At 34.8% G+C, this 17772-nt stretch overlaps 1 protein-coding gene and 1 non-coding gene across 5 annotated transcripts in view; both read right to left on the minus strand.

Moving 5' to 3' along the window:
* Positions 1–17772, minus strand: part of ADNP2 (ADNP homeobox 2) — a 58486-nt gene that overhangs the window by 36146 nt on the left and 4568 nt on the right. For 3 of the 4 annotated variants that reach the window (XM_072604003.1, XM_072604000.1, XM_072604002.1), the window contains exon 2: positions 12615–12732. In XM_072604003.1, the coding sequence (XP_072460104.1) occupies positions 12615–12722 (108 nt within the window). In that variant the 5' untranslated portion in view covers positions 12723–12732. Of the gene's footprint in view, positions 1–12614; positions 12733–16628; positions 16738–17772 lie in introns of all 4 variants that reach the window. The other variant, XM_072604001.1, reaches the window with a different exon arrangement.
* Positions 8507–8672, minus strand: LOC140502930 (U1 spliceosomal RNA). The gene has a single exon (XR_011966649.1). It is a non-coding gene; the product is annotated as a U1 spliceosomal RNA (small nuclear RNA).

Genomic DNA, 17772 nt, shown 5'->3' on the forward strand with positions numbered 1-17772 from the left:
TACTCAGATCTAGGCTGCAGTCTTAAGGGTGAGGAGGAGCACTAACAAAGCAAAGCTTGTGGCACCAGTGGAGAGGGAAGCACTCCTCACAGTACCAGGGCAGAAAAGAATGCTTGTGATCACTCACAGACTAGGACAGGAGTAAACACGTCTCCTTAGATCATACCACTCTGGAAGAACTAAAAACTTACAGGTCCTTAGAAGTATCTCAGAAAACAGTTGCACAAAACCCCTGAAGCTTGGGACAGCGTACCCTCCACTACCCTAGAAGCAGAGCCCTACTGTGACAAAACATTAGAAGTCAACTAATAGACTGGGAAAATGAGCAAACAAAGGGGAAAAAAACCTCTATTAAAAGTTACTATGATGACAAGGAAGATCAAAACACACTCAGAAGAAGGCAACAAAGTCAAAGCTCCCACATTCAAAGCTTTCAAGAAAAATATGAATTAGTTCCAGGCCATGGAAGAGCTCAAAAAGGATTTTGAAAATCAAGTACGGCAGGTAGAAAAAAACTGGGAAGAGAAATGAGAGTGATACAAGAAAATCATGAAAAAAATGAGTCAACAGCTGGGTAAGGGAGACAAGAAAAAATACTTTAGAAAATTATATATAGTAACACTTTAAAAAACAGACTAGGTCAAATGGTAAAAGAAGTCCAAAAAGCCAATGAGAAGAATGCCTTAAAAAGCAGAACTGGCCAAACGGAAAAGACCAAAAGCTCACTGAAGAAAATAATTCCTTAAAAATTATAATGGCATAAATGGAAGCTAATGAGTTTATGAGAAATCAAGAAACAATAAAACAAAACCAAAGGAATGAAAAAATAGAAGACAATGTGAAATATCTCACTGGAAAAAAATTGACCTGGAAAACAGGAGACATAATTCAAAAATTATTGGACTACGTGAAAGCCATGACCAAAAAAAAAAAGAGCCTAGACATCACCTTTCAAGAAATTATCAAGGAAAACTGCCCTGATATTCTAAAACCAGAGAGTAAAGTAGTAACTGAAATAATCTATCAATCATCTCCTGAAAGAGATCCTAAAAAGACAACTGCCAACAATATTACAGCCAAATGTCAGAGTTCCCAGGTCAAGGAAAAAACGCTGCAAGCAGTCAGAAAGAAACAATTCAAGTATGATGGAGCCAGTCAGGATAACACAAGATTTAGCAGAGGGCAAAGGAGCTAGGATTATAACCAAGAATCACCTATCTAGCAAAACCCACTTTTTCAGAGGAAATCAATGAGATAGAAAATTTTTAAGCATTCTTGTTGAAAAGATCAGAGCTGAATAGAAAATCTGACTTTCAAATACAAGAAATAAGAAAGGGACTTAATAAGTTGTGATATATGATTGTGATGGAATACTACTATTCTATAAGAAATAATAAACTGGTTGATTCTAGAAAAACATGGAAAGATTTGCATGAGATAATAAAAAATGAAATGGGCACAATCGAGAGAATACACAGTAACAATACTGTTCTAAGAACAACTTAGAATGACTAAGTCATTTTGAGTATTATAAATACTCAAATCAACTACAAAGGACCTATGAAGGAAGATACTATCCACCTCCAGAAAAAGAACTGTAAAATAGAAGCATGTATAATATGGTTTTAACTAGCTAGCAAACACATACACATATTTGTATCTAATGGTAGCTTCCTCTAGGGTGGGGTGGGGAAGGAGAAAAAAATAGGGCACATCAGAGAATGCAATAGAACTTGGAAGCAAAAAAGGTAAACAGTGTGAAGTGGAAATTTATGATTTTATATAAAATCCTCTTATGTTGTGTATGTTACATACATGGGAATAAATTGTTTTTGGTCATATATATATTTAAGTTCAAAATTTTAAAAAGTTAATGAAATAAAGTGCTGTATTATTGATAATGCTTACTAAAGAAGAACTAAAATAAGTGATTGAGGGGATATGTAAAAAAGAATTATCATGGGCAAAAGACACTATAAAAGCTAGCAATGTGGACACCATAATCAACAAGTATACTTTGCTAAAACAAAGAACCAATTTCAGCAAAGCTACTGGGTTAATAAAGATATCAAGGACATAAAACTGGATAAGGGGATAGTTCAGGTATGTAATTGGAGGAAGGGATAGATAACAGATGCAATCCATGTGCCTCACTAGTTCCTAAGTAATGTCAAGAAATCTGGAAGAAATTTCCCAGCATTATAACACTCTCCAGAGATATACAGGGAAATTTGAATAAAAAGTGGCACAGAATTAAAAGACTTAGATGATTTGGGATCTACAACATTGGAGGGAGCACTCACATCAATAAGGTCACAGACTGTTAAGTATTAAGGTATAGAGTGCCAATTCAGGAACAATCCTCTATTAACCTTAAAAGCCTACTTCAATTAGGCATTTCTTAATGCATCAATGTGCCAAGGAGGTAGCATAAGGAATATAAATGCAACAGTGATAGTCCTTGACCCTGAAAAACTCAGACAAAGGCAGGATTTTATGAGATACCAAAAAAGAAGGGAGAACATTTAAAGATAAGAAGCAAAGAACTTCCTACTACCTCAGGCTTTGGGGAAAAAAATCTATATAAAAACTGAGGAAAAAAAAAACACCTATGCAGACTGTTTCAAAGTAGAGGGCTATTTCAAGAGCTAGAAGTTCTGAAGGTATTTTACACAAATTTCAACAGTTACAGAGAACTACATGAAAAGTAAAAAAGGAAAAGGTCCAAAGAAACTAGATTATTAGCAAAAAATCAAATGGAAAATTGAATAGTGTATTTTAAGTACTGCTTAGACTACTAAATTATTTCAAACTATAAAGATGTAAGGATTAAAGTATGGGTAAGGAAGTTAATAAAGAGTCAACAACATCAAGTCTTATCTTCAGACAGGGTAATTACAGAATTTCTAGTTCCTCTCTGCAACCTTTACTCATTTGTTCTTAATCTTTCTCCCTATTTCATTTTGTCAATACAAGAGTCACCAAAAACTGACAGAAGTACGTCAACTGTGGACAGAGTGTGGATTTGGAAACAGAGAGACTGGAAGAAAATCCCAGGTATACCCTAAATTTCTTCTAAGTTAGTTCTAAATCCAACAATCAATTCAAAAAGTACCAAGACCTGCCATACTGGGTGACAGTCTAAACAAGATAACTGAAAAGGTACTATGACAGAGTACAAAGTCTCCTGACACCTTTACTTCTAACTTCTTTCATTAACCCCAAAATGTATGAGCATGATAAGGAATAAAGAACTGTTCCCTTATGGGAGATTGCATGGTACAATATAAAGGGCATAGGCTCTGTATACATAGGAACCAAGTTCAAGTCTCATCTTTTGATTCTTATGACCTATATGACCCTGGACAACTCATCTAACACCCTCCCTTCACCTCCATGAACACATCTGTTTTGTTTTGTTTAACTGAAGGAACTGAATAACACTAAATGGGTCTCTGAGGTTACTTCGGCTCTCAATCTTTAATTCTATCATCCCTTTCTGTTAATATCCCTCGTCAACATCTGAGAGTGGACAAGTGTTTTATTTTTAGGCTAGCCTAAGCCTGCATCTCTCAAGGCCCTTTTCTTAAGTCTAAAGTGATTGTATTTTCAGACACCAAGATACAAAACACACAAAGATGGCAGGGGTGGGATGGGGGTAGAGGGTAAGATAATAGGGGTTTCTCAGAGGGTCAAGAAGTGAGAAAGCTTAAGAGAATTCTAAGGAGTAAAAGAATATGCATAGGTAGATATTATGAGAAGAAGAGGGTAATACAGAAAAGGCATCTGGAAATTCAAAGGTAGATAACACATGGCACCAATACAAAGTAGCCTTTTAAAAAAAAAATTAAACTGGAAACTTATTAAATGTAGGGGAAGTTAGAGTAAGGAGCTCCAAGTGATACAGAGGTTGTACACCTGGGTAACTGGAAGGATGCTAGTCTACTTGACAGAAATAGGTAAGTTAGAAAGAGGAAGTAAAGGAAAATAATGAGTTTTGTTTCAGGCATGTTAATTTGAGATATCTATGTAGTATCCAGTTTGAATGTGGAACTCAGGAGAAACTAGGGTTATATAAGTATGTTATCTACATAAAGATAATAATTAAACCTATGGGATTTGACAAGTTCACCAAATCTTAGGGAGAGTAAATTCACTACAGGGGGCATCCTAAGGTGTCATAAGAGATATTATTCCAATTTTTCCTGACATCTCAAGGATATAAATGTGGCACAGAGAATGTCCATGTTTTTCAATGACACATTTCTCTGATTACTTTCTTTACTCCAGTTATTGCGGGGTTTTTTTTTTAATGTGTCATGTGCCCGTCTTCATATAGCCACCATTAGCCTCCTCCACTGTCCTAGGAACAATTTGGAAATGATAGTGTTCCATGATAAGTAGTCAATACCACAACCACTATCAACTGAAATCAAAAGAGGATATAAAGATTCTAAGAAAAAGAAAATTCTCAGAAAAAGAAACTAGGCAAGCCACACATTAAGTACCAAAGAACTCTTGAACCAGAGATATTTGCAAGTAAATTCTATCAAACAAATAGAAAATTAACTGCTATACCTAATTAATTACAAAATCATGCAAGCATCCTTTCAAATTCCATTGATGAGGGAGATATGATCCCGATACCAAAAGGAAGGAAGGATAAAAAAGTAAAGGACTATAGATGATTATAGAAAAATTCTTCATTATAACAAGTAGGACAAATACTACAGATAAGAATGTTTCAACATTAGATACTTTTCCTGAATATGATTAAAAAGTATTTTAACTAAAATCAAGAGTTGACATCTTCAATAGAGAAATGCTAGATACTTTTCCATTAATTTCAGATTTTACAATCAAATGCTTCCACTGTTATTTGATATCATATTCTAAATTCTAGCTACAATAAGACAAGGAAAGGGAAATTAATAGAATAAAGATAGGCGCTAGGGAAGTCAATATTTTGCTATTAGCAGACAGTATGATGGTTACTTAGAATACTGTATTAGAAAAATAATGACAAGAATTAAAAACAATAGATTCAGTCAAGTAGCAGGATACAAAATAACTTCAGAAAAATCACTAGCATTTGTCTATCTTTCTAACAAAAACCTTGGGAAAACTTCAGAGAAATTTGATAGAAAAAATTTTTAACCAGAATAATTATCTAAATTTTTAAATATTCAGCGTAAAAAATTACAACAGAAGGCCAAATCTTTCACATCTTTGAATACACAAGAAATTATTATCCCCGAAAGGATCAAAATTATAATTTAATCATATGATATTTTAAATCTTCTGCATGAACAAAATCAATGCGGTTAAAACTAGAAGATATGGATTGGGAAGAAATCTTTGCAACAAACTTCTGCAACACAAAATCATTAAGGAACTGAAATTACACCAAGAACGATTCTCCAATAAATAAGAGGTCAAAATGTCATCATGTGAAAGAATTCAAAATCAGTGTTAAAGAGCAGGCATCTCATTTACAATAAGAGATGCTATAAGGGTAAAAATGAAAAAAATTTAGCAAGTTACTCATACCATTTCAAACACTGATCCTCACTACTGGGTTATACTTCCAAAAAGACTAATGAGAAAATTTTGTGTTATATGAATATGATGGAATATTACTGAATTCACAAGGAATTTCAAAAACGAGAAGAATCACAGAACTATGGTAACATTTTATGAATTGATACAGAGCCAAAGAACAATAAGCACAGTAACAATGCAAATGAAGATATCACTACAAGACAAGTGAATTCAGGTCAACTATATTAGCCAATCTTCATTCCAGATGACCAAGTAAAGCACATTTCCCTCCTGTTAAGGAAATGCCAAATTTAAGAATCAAATGTTACATGTATTGTAAATCACAATCATAATAAAAGGTTTATGCTTACCTGCTTTTTATGAGAAGGCACTATGGAGGGAGGAGCTGTTCATTGGGAAGTGATGTATCAAAACAAAATGTATTCCTGAAAGATGTGCAAACAAAATACATGCCCAATAACTGGAGAATAATTGAGTGTACTGTATTATATGAACATAGTGGATTACTACTGTGCATAAGAAAAAACAAATACGAAAATTCAAAGTAACACAGAAAGACTTGAGCAAAATGAAGCAAATGAGAAAGCAGAGATCAAGGAACAACATGCTCATCAATGGTAACAGTAAGATAAATCAAGTCAATACTAAGGAACAACCAAACTGTGGTAGAATGTAATCAGTGCATGGGAACAGTTCAACAAGGAGAAAAGAGACCGAAGGATGGAAAGAAGGGAGTAAGAAAAGGCTTCATAGGAGAGATAGCACTAGAATTCAGTCTTGAAGGAATGGAATGATTTTATCAAGAGAGGTGCATAATGTCCCTTCCAGATAGGGGTAATGATGCCATACTTGAATAGGAGGTAGCAGATCAAAGAAAAGAAAGTAGTCCACAAAGTTCCCATTAAGGGCAATAGTAGACTTGCAAGGTTCAAAGGGGTGATGGAAAGGGATTATTTTCAAGTATATAAAAAGCTATCACACACAAAGGGTTTAGTCTTGTTTCGTTTGCCCCTCCCCATACTTTCCATAAGGCAGAACTAGGTAAAGGTTACAGAGAAGTAGATTTAGACTTGCTGTTAAAACTTTCAAATGTTTAGAGATAGTAAAAACTGGAATTGGCTGCCTACCTCAGGTGGTAGTGAGTTTTCATTTACTAGAGATCTTTAAGCAAAGGTTGAACGGTCATTTCTCTATTTTTTTTTTTTGGTAGATGGTATTTCTCAAGTAAAGTATGAGTTGGACTAATTCCTTTCTGGGACTCCTTCCAACTTTGACATTCTGATATTCTGAGCTAACTGCACCAAGAGGAATAGCAAATACGAAGAATTTTAAAAAATACAGGTAGATTTATTATAAATGTATAGTGAGAAAAACGCAGACCCAAAAGAAATATAAACATCATGACTACAACAGTCAATGCACAAAATACTAAAGAACAACCAAACTCAGATTAAATACAATTGACATTGGCTCCAAACTATTAAAGCACACACCAAATCCTTCTTTTCAGTTAAGAAAGCTATTTTAAATTTTTTTAAAAAGAACATTTTTTCATAAACATAGAACAGAAAAGAGGCTTATTATATGAAATGATAAATTTCTATTATGTCCTCCTTTTAAAAAACATAGCTAATAAAGTCAATATTACTTTCAAAGCTCTCCACTGCTTATTGATGTTTTCTTCTTAATTTCCTTCTCTTATTCTCTATGCATTTTAAAAAATGTTTCAGACTCTTCTCTCTTTTTTGTCAGCATCACCACTAGTCTCCTATTTCCTCACAAATCTCACTCCCAATTGAAAAAAGGAAAAACAAAATCCTTGTAATCAATAACCAGTCAAGCAAACCAAACCCATGAACTGGAAATGTCAAAAAAGAAACTTCTCATTTTGCACCTCTCTGTCAGGAGATGGGCATCATGCTTCATCACTGGTCCTAGAATGAGTGTCTTGTTGTATTGGGGGCCAAGTTCATATCAGATGCTACATGGATTAATCAGCACCATTTCATAATTTTCTATAGCTCCATTCAAAAACAATGAAGGAGGCTGAAAGTTGAGATTTAGAAAGGTGTGACTGGCTATAGACAGGACAAGGAGACAAGGGATTCAAGAGGAATGGATAGTGTAAAGTTGAACTGGTTCACCAAACAGTCTAGATCAAAATAACCCTTTCTATATCTTAGGAGAGAAACTCAAAAACAAAAAACAAAAAAAGGCTAAGGACAAACTTCTGGTGATAACCCACTCCAAACTAAAGAACAACAGAGAAAGCAATACTGGATCAGAAGTCTTGAAAATATAACTTGAACATGGCTTTGCCACTTTATTGCTTGCAATATCTTGGACAACTATGACCTGTAAGCCTCATCATCTGTAAAAATGGGAGGTCAGGCTAAATGAAACCAAAACTCCTTTCCAGATTTAAATCTATGATCCTTGGATAATAAATATACCTAACTTATCACTAGACCCATACACAAAGCATTTCAAGCTTGGTAAGACCTTACAGAGCTTGTATAGTCTTAGTAAAGCTTGCAAAAACCCAGGATCAATTCCAAACTACAACGAAAAACCAAGGCAATACTCTAGAAAACCAATTTAAATTTTCAAAACATCACTGTTCTTTTAAAAAAGCATTTTTATCCATGCTACTGAATTTCTTCTTATTCTCCCTATCAACCTGGTAGTGGTGCTATTTGAGTAGTAAAATAGCCAAAAATCAATACTGTCAAAGAAAGATTGACATTTCTATAAAACTTTAAGGTTTGTAAATTACTTTGCAGACTTATTTCATTTGATCCCCAATACAACAGAAAAACTTGTGAGTTAAGTCTCATTATTTTATTAACATCAAAACTGTAGCTCAAAGGTTTAGTGATCTGCCCACAGTCACAACGCCAGAATTCAAACCTAAGTCTCTCTCTTTATTTTTTCTTTTAAATCAGGGGAGAGCGTGAACATGCAGTCAATCTCCCACTATCACAAAATATGTAGTCAGTTTCCTGCATTTGGGGAAATCACAGGGTCAGGCCATCCAGAGTGTAAAGGATAAGCCTCTCGCTGGGGAAACCACCTTCATGATCATGAAAACACCCTTGCCAGATAAATATCTAGGTCTCTCCTGACTCTAGTTCTATATTTTACTATACCAATGAAGGAGAAATAATATAAAGGCTAGCATCGGAGAAATGTCAGTCTTTAGCAAAAACAAAGGATAGTTGATGAAAAGCCAGCCACTTGCTTTCACTAGAATAAAAAAAACCCCAATATATATTTGGAAGAAGGCTCCCTTTCTGCCCCCAAATGGCTCATGGTGCAGAATCCATGGAAAGATATGATTAAAAAAAAAAGCCTTACAGAATAAAAAGTTAGAGATGGATTATAATCTGAACTGATAAAGATTACAATGAGGTTGGTTGGTTGTTGTCCTTTGTTTTTGAAGAGGACCAAAATGACATCACCATGATAGAGTGAAGTTTTGGTGTGTCTGACTATGGCTGATTAAACCAATACAAGCTTGGAATGCTCTACAATAGGTTGGGTAGATAGTCCTTGTGAATATCTGGGGTGGATACTCCAAATTTGCACATCCTACATTTACTTTGTGCTGTCTCAATTCTGCTTTGCTCATAGGACACAGTACCCTTTCTGATATGGGCATGCCATGCTGAGTGGTCCTGTGCCAGTGTCTCCCATTCTGCACAGTCAAATCCAAAGTTCCTGAGAGTGTCTTCGTAGCGCTTCTTCTGACCACCATGTGAGTTTTCCATAAAACAGTCTTTTTGGCAAGCATACATTTTGCATTCGACCAACGTGGCCAGCCCATCGAAGGTGTGCTCTCTGAACCCCAGTTTGAATGCTTGGCAGTTCAGCTTGGGCAAGTACTTCAGCGTTTGGTACGTTATCCTGCCAGGTGATCCTCAGAATCTTCCTAAGTTAGTTCAAATGGAAGCGATTCAGTTTCCTGGCATGGTGCTGGTAGACTGTCCATGTTTCACAAGCATATAACAACGAGGTCAGCACAATGGCTCTGTAGACTTTCAGTTTGGTAGTCAGTCTAATACCTCTTCTCTCCCAAACTTTTTTTCAGAGCCTCCCAAACACTGAGCCAGCTCTGGCAACGTGTGCGTCAACCTCATTGTCCATGTGTACATCTCTGGAAAGTGCACTACCAAGGTAAGAACTTATCCACAGCATTCAAAACTTCTCCATTTGTTGTAACCGATGGTTCTACATACGGATGGTGTGGTGGTGGCTGATGGAAAACCTGTGTTTTCTTGGTGTTAATTATTAGGCCAAAATTAGCAGAGGCAGCAGAGAACTGATCTATACTTTGTTGAATCTCAGTTTCAGAGTCTGCACTGAGTGCACAATCATCTGCAAACAGAAAATCATGCACCAACACTCCCTCCACTCTGGTCTTGGCTTGTAGCTTTTTCAAACTGAAGAACTTACCATCAGTACAGTAGTTGACCTTGATGCCGTTTTCATCCTCATTGAAAGCATTTGTCAACATGGCTGAAAACATCATGCTAAAAAGTATGGGAGCAAGCACACAACCCTGTTTCACTCCACTGGTGACTGGGAAGGCACGAGAGCATTGTCCATTATCCAGAACCTGAGCAAAAATGCCCTCATGAAATTGATGTACAATACTGATGAACTTCTCTGGGCAACCAAATTTTGACATAATTTTCCACAAGCCCTCATGACTAACAGCATCAAAAGCCTTGGTCAGATCTACATATGTTGTGTACAGAATTCTGTTCTGCTCCTGGCATTTTTCCTGGAGTTGTAAGCAGCAAACACCATATCAACCGTTCCTTAGCCCTTTCTGAAGCCACGTTGGTTCTCAGGTATATGACCATCTTCCAGGTGAAGGATCAGCCTATGAAGGAGGACTCTAGCAAGAATTTCATTAGATTTTGCTAGAGATTACAAATTCATCCAATTATTGAGTCTAGGTAAGGGAAAAATTAATTCATCTCTTTAGTTTACAACAATTCACTAGCCCCTGCAAACATTACATATGCATAATATGCACACATATACATATGTAAAAACAATCTTCTACTCTTAATTGCTACCTTTCTATGGGCTACCTCTCTATCTACCTTATATGTCAAAAAATATTCCATTCATCTCTATCTGAAGGTCAAACAGACAGCTATTATGTTGCCTATGCATAAAACATGAACAATTAACAAATGAGTTTTTAAAAAAAAAGTTGTAGAAATATCATGAAAATATTTCAATACTGACCCACTTCACTACTGCCTCTAAGCAACAGAAGTTATTAGGACACTTCTACCTTCTCTAATCTTCAACAAAATCCTTTATCTTCAAAAAGGTTTTCTCTTTGTTGCATGAAATTCTAATTTATAAAACTATTTCCATTTTAAAAATCAACAATCATTATTTTAAAGCATCAAAATACCCTGCCACTAACAGCCCATCATTAACTCTAAAGACCAAAAAATACAAAAAAAACAAAAAAATCAACACTTACAACATTTCAATAGTCTATTTTAGATGTCAACTTCCAAATTAACTCAAGAGTACATATCTCCAAATACAGTTTTTTAAAATGTCTACAAACAGAAGTCTACATACATGTTTTTCTTATTAAGATCCAGTAGTTGAAGTTTTCAAAGTTCCAAGGTAAATTATTTGGGATTAAAAAAAATCTTTCTACTTAGAGGTTTTCTCTAGAATGCTGATAAATATAAATATTTCCTCACTGTCAGTATTCCTGGAGCTTTGATCAAAAATCAATTCTGACCATTAACTGTCCTATTACTCTCTTTCATACTATCTTTCTTTACAAAATGGATAAAACTGACTCAAAACCTCTAAATTGAAAAAACTTATTGTTCTGACTACAAATACAAGGCCCTTTCCCCACTATACCATGTTGCTTTCATTTTTCAAAGAATGTCTAGAATGGACAGAACTAGCTACTATGTTTGGGAGTTATTTATGAGAGACAAATTCCCATATCCTCTACACCAGTAACCTATAAAAAGCTTTATCCAATGTTAATCAGGTAGAAACTGATTCTCCATCCCCTAGGTTAGAGATATGAACTTGATGTGTAGGTATAGAGGAATTCAGTTAGCTTACAATATCCAAAAGTATAAGCAATATTAAAAATCATTCAATAAGGTTGAGCTTCAAAACACAACTGACAGCAGGTCCCTGGAATGAAGATTTAGAAAAAGTCTGTCAAATACAAATATAAGTAGCCAAGATAGTTTAAAGATATTAGCTACTTATTGTTTACACATTTTTATTAACTATGCCTAAAAAAATTTGATTAGAAGGAAATTAGTTATTAGAGAAAAATTAAATGTGATTTGGAGTATTCATACCCATGATATCACAAATCCTTAAAATACTAATGACTTAAATTAAGTAATTCTTATTTACTGGATGAACTGCATATGCGTAAGCCCCTATAATACTAAGAATAACATAGTCCAGGCGTTCAAAAAGTTTGGAACTCAATTCTTAAAAGTATTTACTAAGTACTAACTACATGTAGATCTGCAAGATTCTGGAAATATAAAAACAAAAACGACCCTGTCCCCATCTTCATAAAGTTAAGTTTATAATACTTAAAAAACCAATTTAAGTACCTACCTCTAATATCATTTATGACTACAAATACTCAAGGCTACTTCATAAAGAATTCACTGCTACAACAAAGACAAGTAGCAGTCTAAGTTTAACTTTTCCTTAGTTGACTGTATGTAAAGAAATAAGACCACAGGGTAAGAGTTTATATTAAGACACTAAATTTAAGACATCAGTTTATTCTACATCTTTTCAAATCCTAATATGAAGTTATGTAATATACGCCTCATAAACCACAAATTCCCTGTAATATTCCTGAGTTATTTTGAATCTTGAAATATATAATTAAGTAGTTTTTTCTCTTAGGGCAAATACTATAAATAAAATGAAATTTGCTAAATTTGAAACTTTAATTTAGTGTAGCAAGATTTAAGTTGATTTGACTAAAATTGTAGTTATTCTTTGTTCCCTCTTACCTTTAATAATTCCTTGCAGCTATCAAGGCCAATATCCACGAGAATGCCCTTCACTTTTTTCCGAACCTTCCTAATATTGTCAAGATTTTCAACAGGAATTTGAAACATTGTGACTTTCCTAAAGCAAAAGAAATAAACAGGAATATAATAAGCACGTATTACTAAGAAATTTCACTTCTCTGCAATTAAAATTTTAAAATATTCCAACAATTGCTTATTGAAGTTTATATCTCTTAAAAGATAAATAAAATAAGCTTCCATTTGTAACAGCAATATCAAAAGTGATGAGTAGGAAACATGAATTAACTAAACATTAACAATAAACATAACAAATAAAAGGAGTATTAAAGAAACTACTATTTATAGTTCTTATAAACTATGAAACAATTATGAGATCTTACACAAGAGTGAAGGATAATGCTTTTTACAATCAGTCTCTAATACAGATGGACTCTGGATGAATAAGATCCAACTCTCACCAAAAGAACAGTGTGGTAAAATTAACACTTTGCTATGATATCTGTACTTTCTCTGTCCTGAAGTAGGAAAGCTATATATCTAAGTTTTTTAAATGATTTCTACTTTTAATTCTAATTTTAAAATTTATGTCAGATTGTAGGCACGCTACTACACTGCTGACAGAGCTGTGAATTGGTCCAACAACACTATAAAGCAGTTTGGAATGATGAGTTTTGAAATGTCTACACTCTTTGCTTCAGAGATCCCACTGCTACCCATATAGCCCAAAGAAGTCAAAACAGAAAGATCCCTGATCCAGCAAAATATTCATAGCAGAACCTTCTGTAGTGGGAAAACACTGATAACATAGTAAATACCCATTGAATACGGAATGAATAAACATGTGGCATATGGTTTACAAATATATAAGACACTATGAATTAAGAATTCAAAGAAACCTAGGAAGACATATAAACAGATTCAGAATGAAGTAGATAGAAAATAACAACATATAAAATAATGATAACGATATTAGCACAAAAAACCAAAACTGAATGCTATGTAATTTTAAAGGCCAGACTTCATGAAGGAGAATTATAAAACTACAACTCCCTTCCTTCATTGCAGAGGTGGGGGGCTACAGATGTGGAAGACTGCATATACCATAAGTTCTCAAAGTACTACGGATCCCTGGGCCATCTCCCAAACCATATCAAGGGAGTCCTAGAGATCAAAATTATATTCCTAATAATAAGACGTTATATGCGTTCTTAAATCACATCTTTTTTTCAACTACATTATCTGTGTGAGGCTGGATTTTCTTCATAAAAATAAGCCAAAACAATTTTTTGCGACAAACTGAATGTAGAAGCAGATACGGGTAACCAGCTGTGTCCTATTAAGCTGAACATTAAAAGAGATTTGCAAAAATAATGCAACTCTTCTCACCAACTGTTTTTGGAAATTAAAAGTATGTTACATGTAATTAATTTACTGTTATTTTAAATTAATAAATATTTTAAAATTTTATAAATTTAAATTCTCTAAATATTGATCAATAGATAGAACCAGAGGTATGATGGAGCCAGCCTGAACCAGGATTACTAAATTTTCTGTGTGAATATTTATCTCAGAAATCAGTAAACATGGTCAAGGCTTGATCAATTGTTTTGTTGATTGGCTAAACAATCAGACAATGTTAATGATTCAAAATAAACTTAAAACTGTGTTGGCCATAAGTTTTTCTCTCCTCCAGAGAGCTAGACATTAAACATCTACCAGAACACCCTTGAATATAATTCATATAAACAGTTCCTTGGTGTCCTCAATAATTTTGAAGAGTATAAAAGGTCCTGAGACCAAAAAGTTTGAGAACTGCTAGCAGATCAAACTGCTGATGCACTAATTATTTTGATCAATTTTTGTTTTCTCTCCCTTTAGTTTTTGTTACGGATGGTTCTTTGGGGAGGAAAAGGTAGGATATACAGGCTTATTATGTATATGATGTAAACAGACATCAATACAAATAATAATTTAAAAAAAATCCAGGTGAAAACTTCTATTATAAACAGAAGTCAAAATCTTCACTTAACACTACCATCCCCTCAAATTAAAATCTAATTCTCCTTTTACAGAAAATATACAGAAAAAGGTGTCCTCACTTATTTTCACTTCCTTTCCTCTTACTAGCTTTAGCTTAACTCCTGTCAATTTGACTTACTTTACTCAATCACAAAAGCCCCATGCAAAGTTACCCATGATCACTGACACAACAACTTTATCTTTAACTTCTCTGCAGCATGACATTGATGACCATCCTCTTCCGGGAGATGACTCTCCTCCATGGGTGTTTATGACATTGCTCTACCTCAGTTCTCACTGATGCCTTCTCAGTCTCCTTTAAACATCATCCATACATCTTTGCCAAAACTCCTCTGCTCAGCACAATTCTCACCTAACACTCTTAGTGACCTTGTTATATATATACAGAAATATACATACATATGTGAATACATCTATATGCCTACATACAGATATAAAGACACAAACTACTAGACTTTTAAAATCAGGATGTCCCAAAGACATCTTACACTAAACATGTCCAAAAGAAAACGTACTATCTTATTTCTGTTAAAGGCACCTCCATCTTTCTATTTACCCATGTTCCCAATCTCCAAGGCATCCTCAATGGCTTACTCTTCCCTTCCTCCTAGCTATTGCCTAGCTATGTTTATTCTATTCTACCTATAAAACATTCTTCTTACCTGTCTCCACTCCACTCACAATACTACCACCCTAGTTCTGGCTCTCATCATCTCTTACCTGCCAAAGTCTATTGATTTTATATTTATAACATCTCTCACAAAAACTTCCTCTTAGGACACTGCCACCACTCTGGTGCAGGCCCTCATCATTTCAAACCTGGGCTACACGACAGTCTGCTGGTTGGTATCCCTGCCCTAAGTCTCTTCCCCACTCCAGTTAATCTTCCATCCTCAGTTGTCAAAGTGATCTCCTTATACAGGTCTGATCATGTTACCCCTCCCCCTACTCAATCATCTCCAGGGGCTGGCTCCCCATCCCCTTCAGGATCAAACATAAAATCCTCTGTCATTCAAGCAATTCATCACTGGCCACCTCATCCCTTTCCAGTCTCCTTATACCTTACATTACTCTTCCCCCAACACACGGCCTTCTCGTTCCTCCATCTCCCAACTTTGGGTATTTTCGCTCCACGTGTGAACACGTGTGAAATGTTCCGCCCTCTACATCTCTGCCTCCTGGCTTTATTAAGCGTCAGCTAAAATCTCACCTTCCACAGGAAGCCTTTCCAGATTCTTCCCAATTCTACTGCCTTCCCTCCGTGGCTTATTTCCAACTTAATCCTGTGTACTGCTTATTCATATAGTTGTTTGCATACTGTCTTCCTCCATTAGACAGTGAGCTCCTTGAGGGCAGGGACTGTCTTTTCTGTTCCTTAGAATCCCCAGTGCTTAGCACAGTGCCTAGCATATAGTAGCACTTAATAAATGATGACTATTAGAACAGCTTCCTAACTGGTCTCCTCTTAAAACTCTTCCCTCTTCAATTCATTCTCCACTCAGATGCCAAAATGATTATTTCTAAAGGATAGATCTGACCATATTACTGCTGCGCTCAATAAACTCCAGTGGCTCTCAATTCCCTCTACAGACTCCTCTTTTTGAAATATACAGCATTCACAATCTGACTCCAATCTACTCTTTTAGCCTTATAACACTTTACTGATCCATGTTGTTTACACTCCATCCACAATGTCCTTCTTACTGTTCATCTCTAGTCTCTATGCCTTCAGTTTGTCTCCTATGTCTAGAATACACTCCATAATCTCTACTTCTCAGGGAAGAGAATAAGCATTTATACGGCACCTACTACATGCCAGGCAATATATGCTAAATGCTTTACAAATATCATCTCAGTTGATCTTCTCCTTAAAGCTTAGGTCAAATATCACATCCTACATAATGCTTTCTTGATTCCCTAAACTAGTATGTTCCACAACCCAGACCAAATTACCTTGCATATATTTTGTATATATTTATATGTGTACATGTTGTCTCCACAGGAAGAATAGAAGCTCCTTGATAGCAGGAGCTGTCTCGTTTTCTCTTTATATCTCCAGCACCTGGAACACAGTAAGCATTTAATAAATGCTTGCTGACTGACTAAAAGGGAAGTTCATTGAAAGCATAATGATATGATAGTGAAAAGACCTTAACTTCAGGTTCAGTTTCGCCACTTGCTCACCTGGATGATCTTAGGCAAGTAATTTTACTTTTTTGTTCGTTAGTTTCCTCATCTGACAAATCAGAATAACAAATCAGAACTACCTCCCTCATAGATTTATAGTAAACCCAAAAGAGATAATGTACTTGAAAACTCTTTAAATACTATATATAAATTTAAGGTTAAAGTATAGACAAATTCATTAGTAGAAATTCACTTCAACTTTTGAGGAAACACCTATTCTACTATGTACAACAGAGCTGTGAACAAATTTTAGATGACACAGGTTTATATGTGGAAAACACCAACATATTATGGTTTTAACTTTTACAAGTACTAGCTTTCTAGCCCTAGAGGGTTTTCTTAATAGTTACATTCACATAATGCTTTAAGGTTTGCAAAAGTGATTTACATCTAGTTTGCAAAGCATTTTACATATATCATGTATCTGATCCTCACACTAACCCTGAGAGATAGGTGCTGCAATTATCCCCATTTTACATATGGGGAAACTGCGACAGACATAAGTGACTTGTGTAGGGTCACACAAATACTAAAAGATGCTTATGTGGCTATATAAAAACTGCAAAGAATCTTTAAAAATACACTGAAATAGAAAACCACATATTTTAAGAGCCATTTAAGAATAATTTTCAAGTAGCTTACTCAAAAGTTTTACTTAATTTTAACAAGCATTTCCCATAAATTTGGAGAATAATTAATAATCTTTAAATATCGATTTCTTTCTTATATTTTCAAAACCCCCAGGAAACTAAGAGCAACAGATATAAATAACACCAGAAAAAATCAAAAATGCAGTTTCTTTGTAAAAAAAATTCCAAAAATTTTATAACTGGAAAGGAGGCAATAACAACAATATCTAGGATTTATAAAGCACTTTAAGGTTTATACACAGCAGGTTAGAAATATTATC

The sequence above is a fragment of the Notamacropus eugenii genome, chromosome 4 (assembly GCF_028372415.1).
Source record: "Notamacropus eugenii isolate mMacEug1 chromosome 4, mMacEug1.pri_v2, whole genome shotgun sequence".
Lineage (NCBI taxonomy): Eukaryota > Metazoa > Chordata > Mammalia > Diprotodontia > Macropodidae > Notamacropus > Notamacropus eugenii.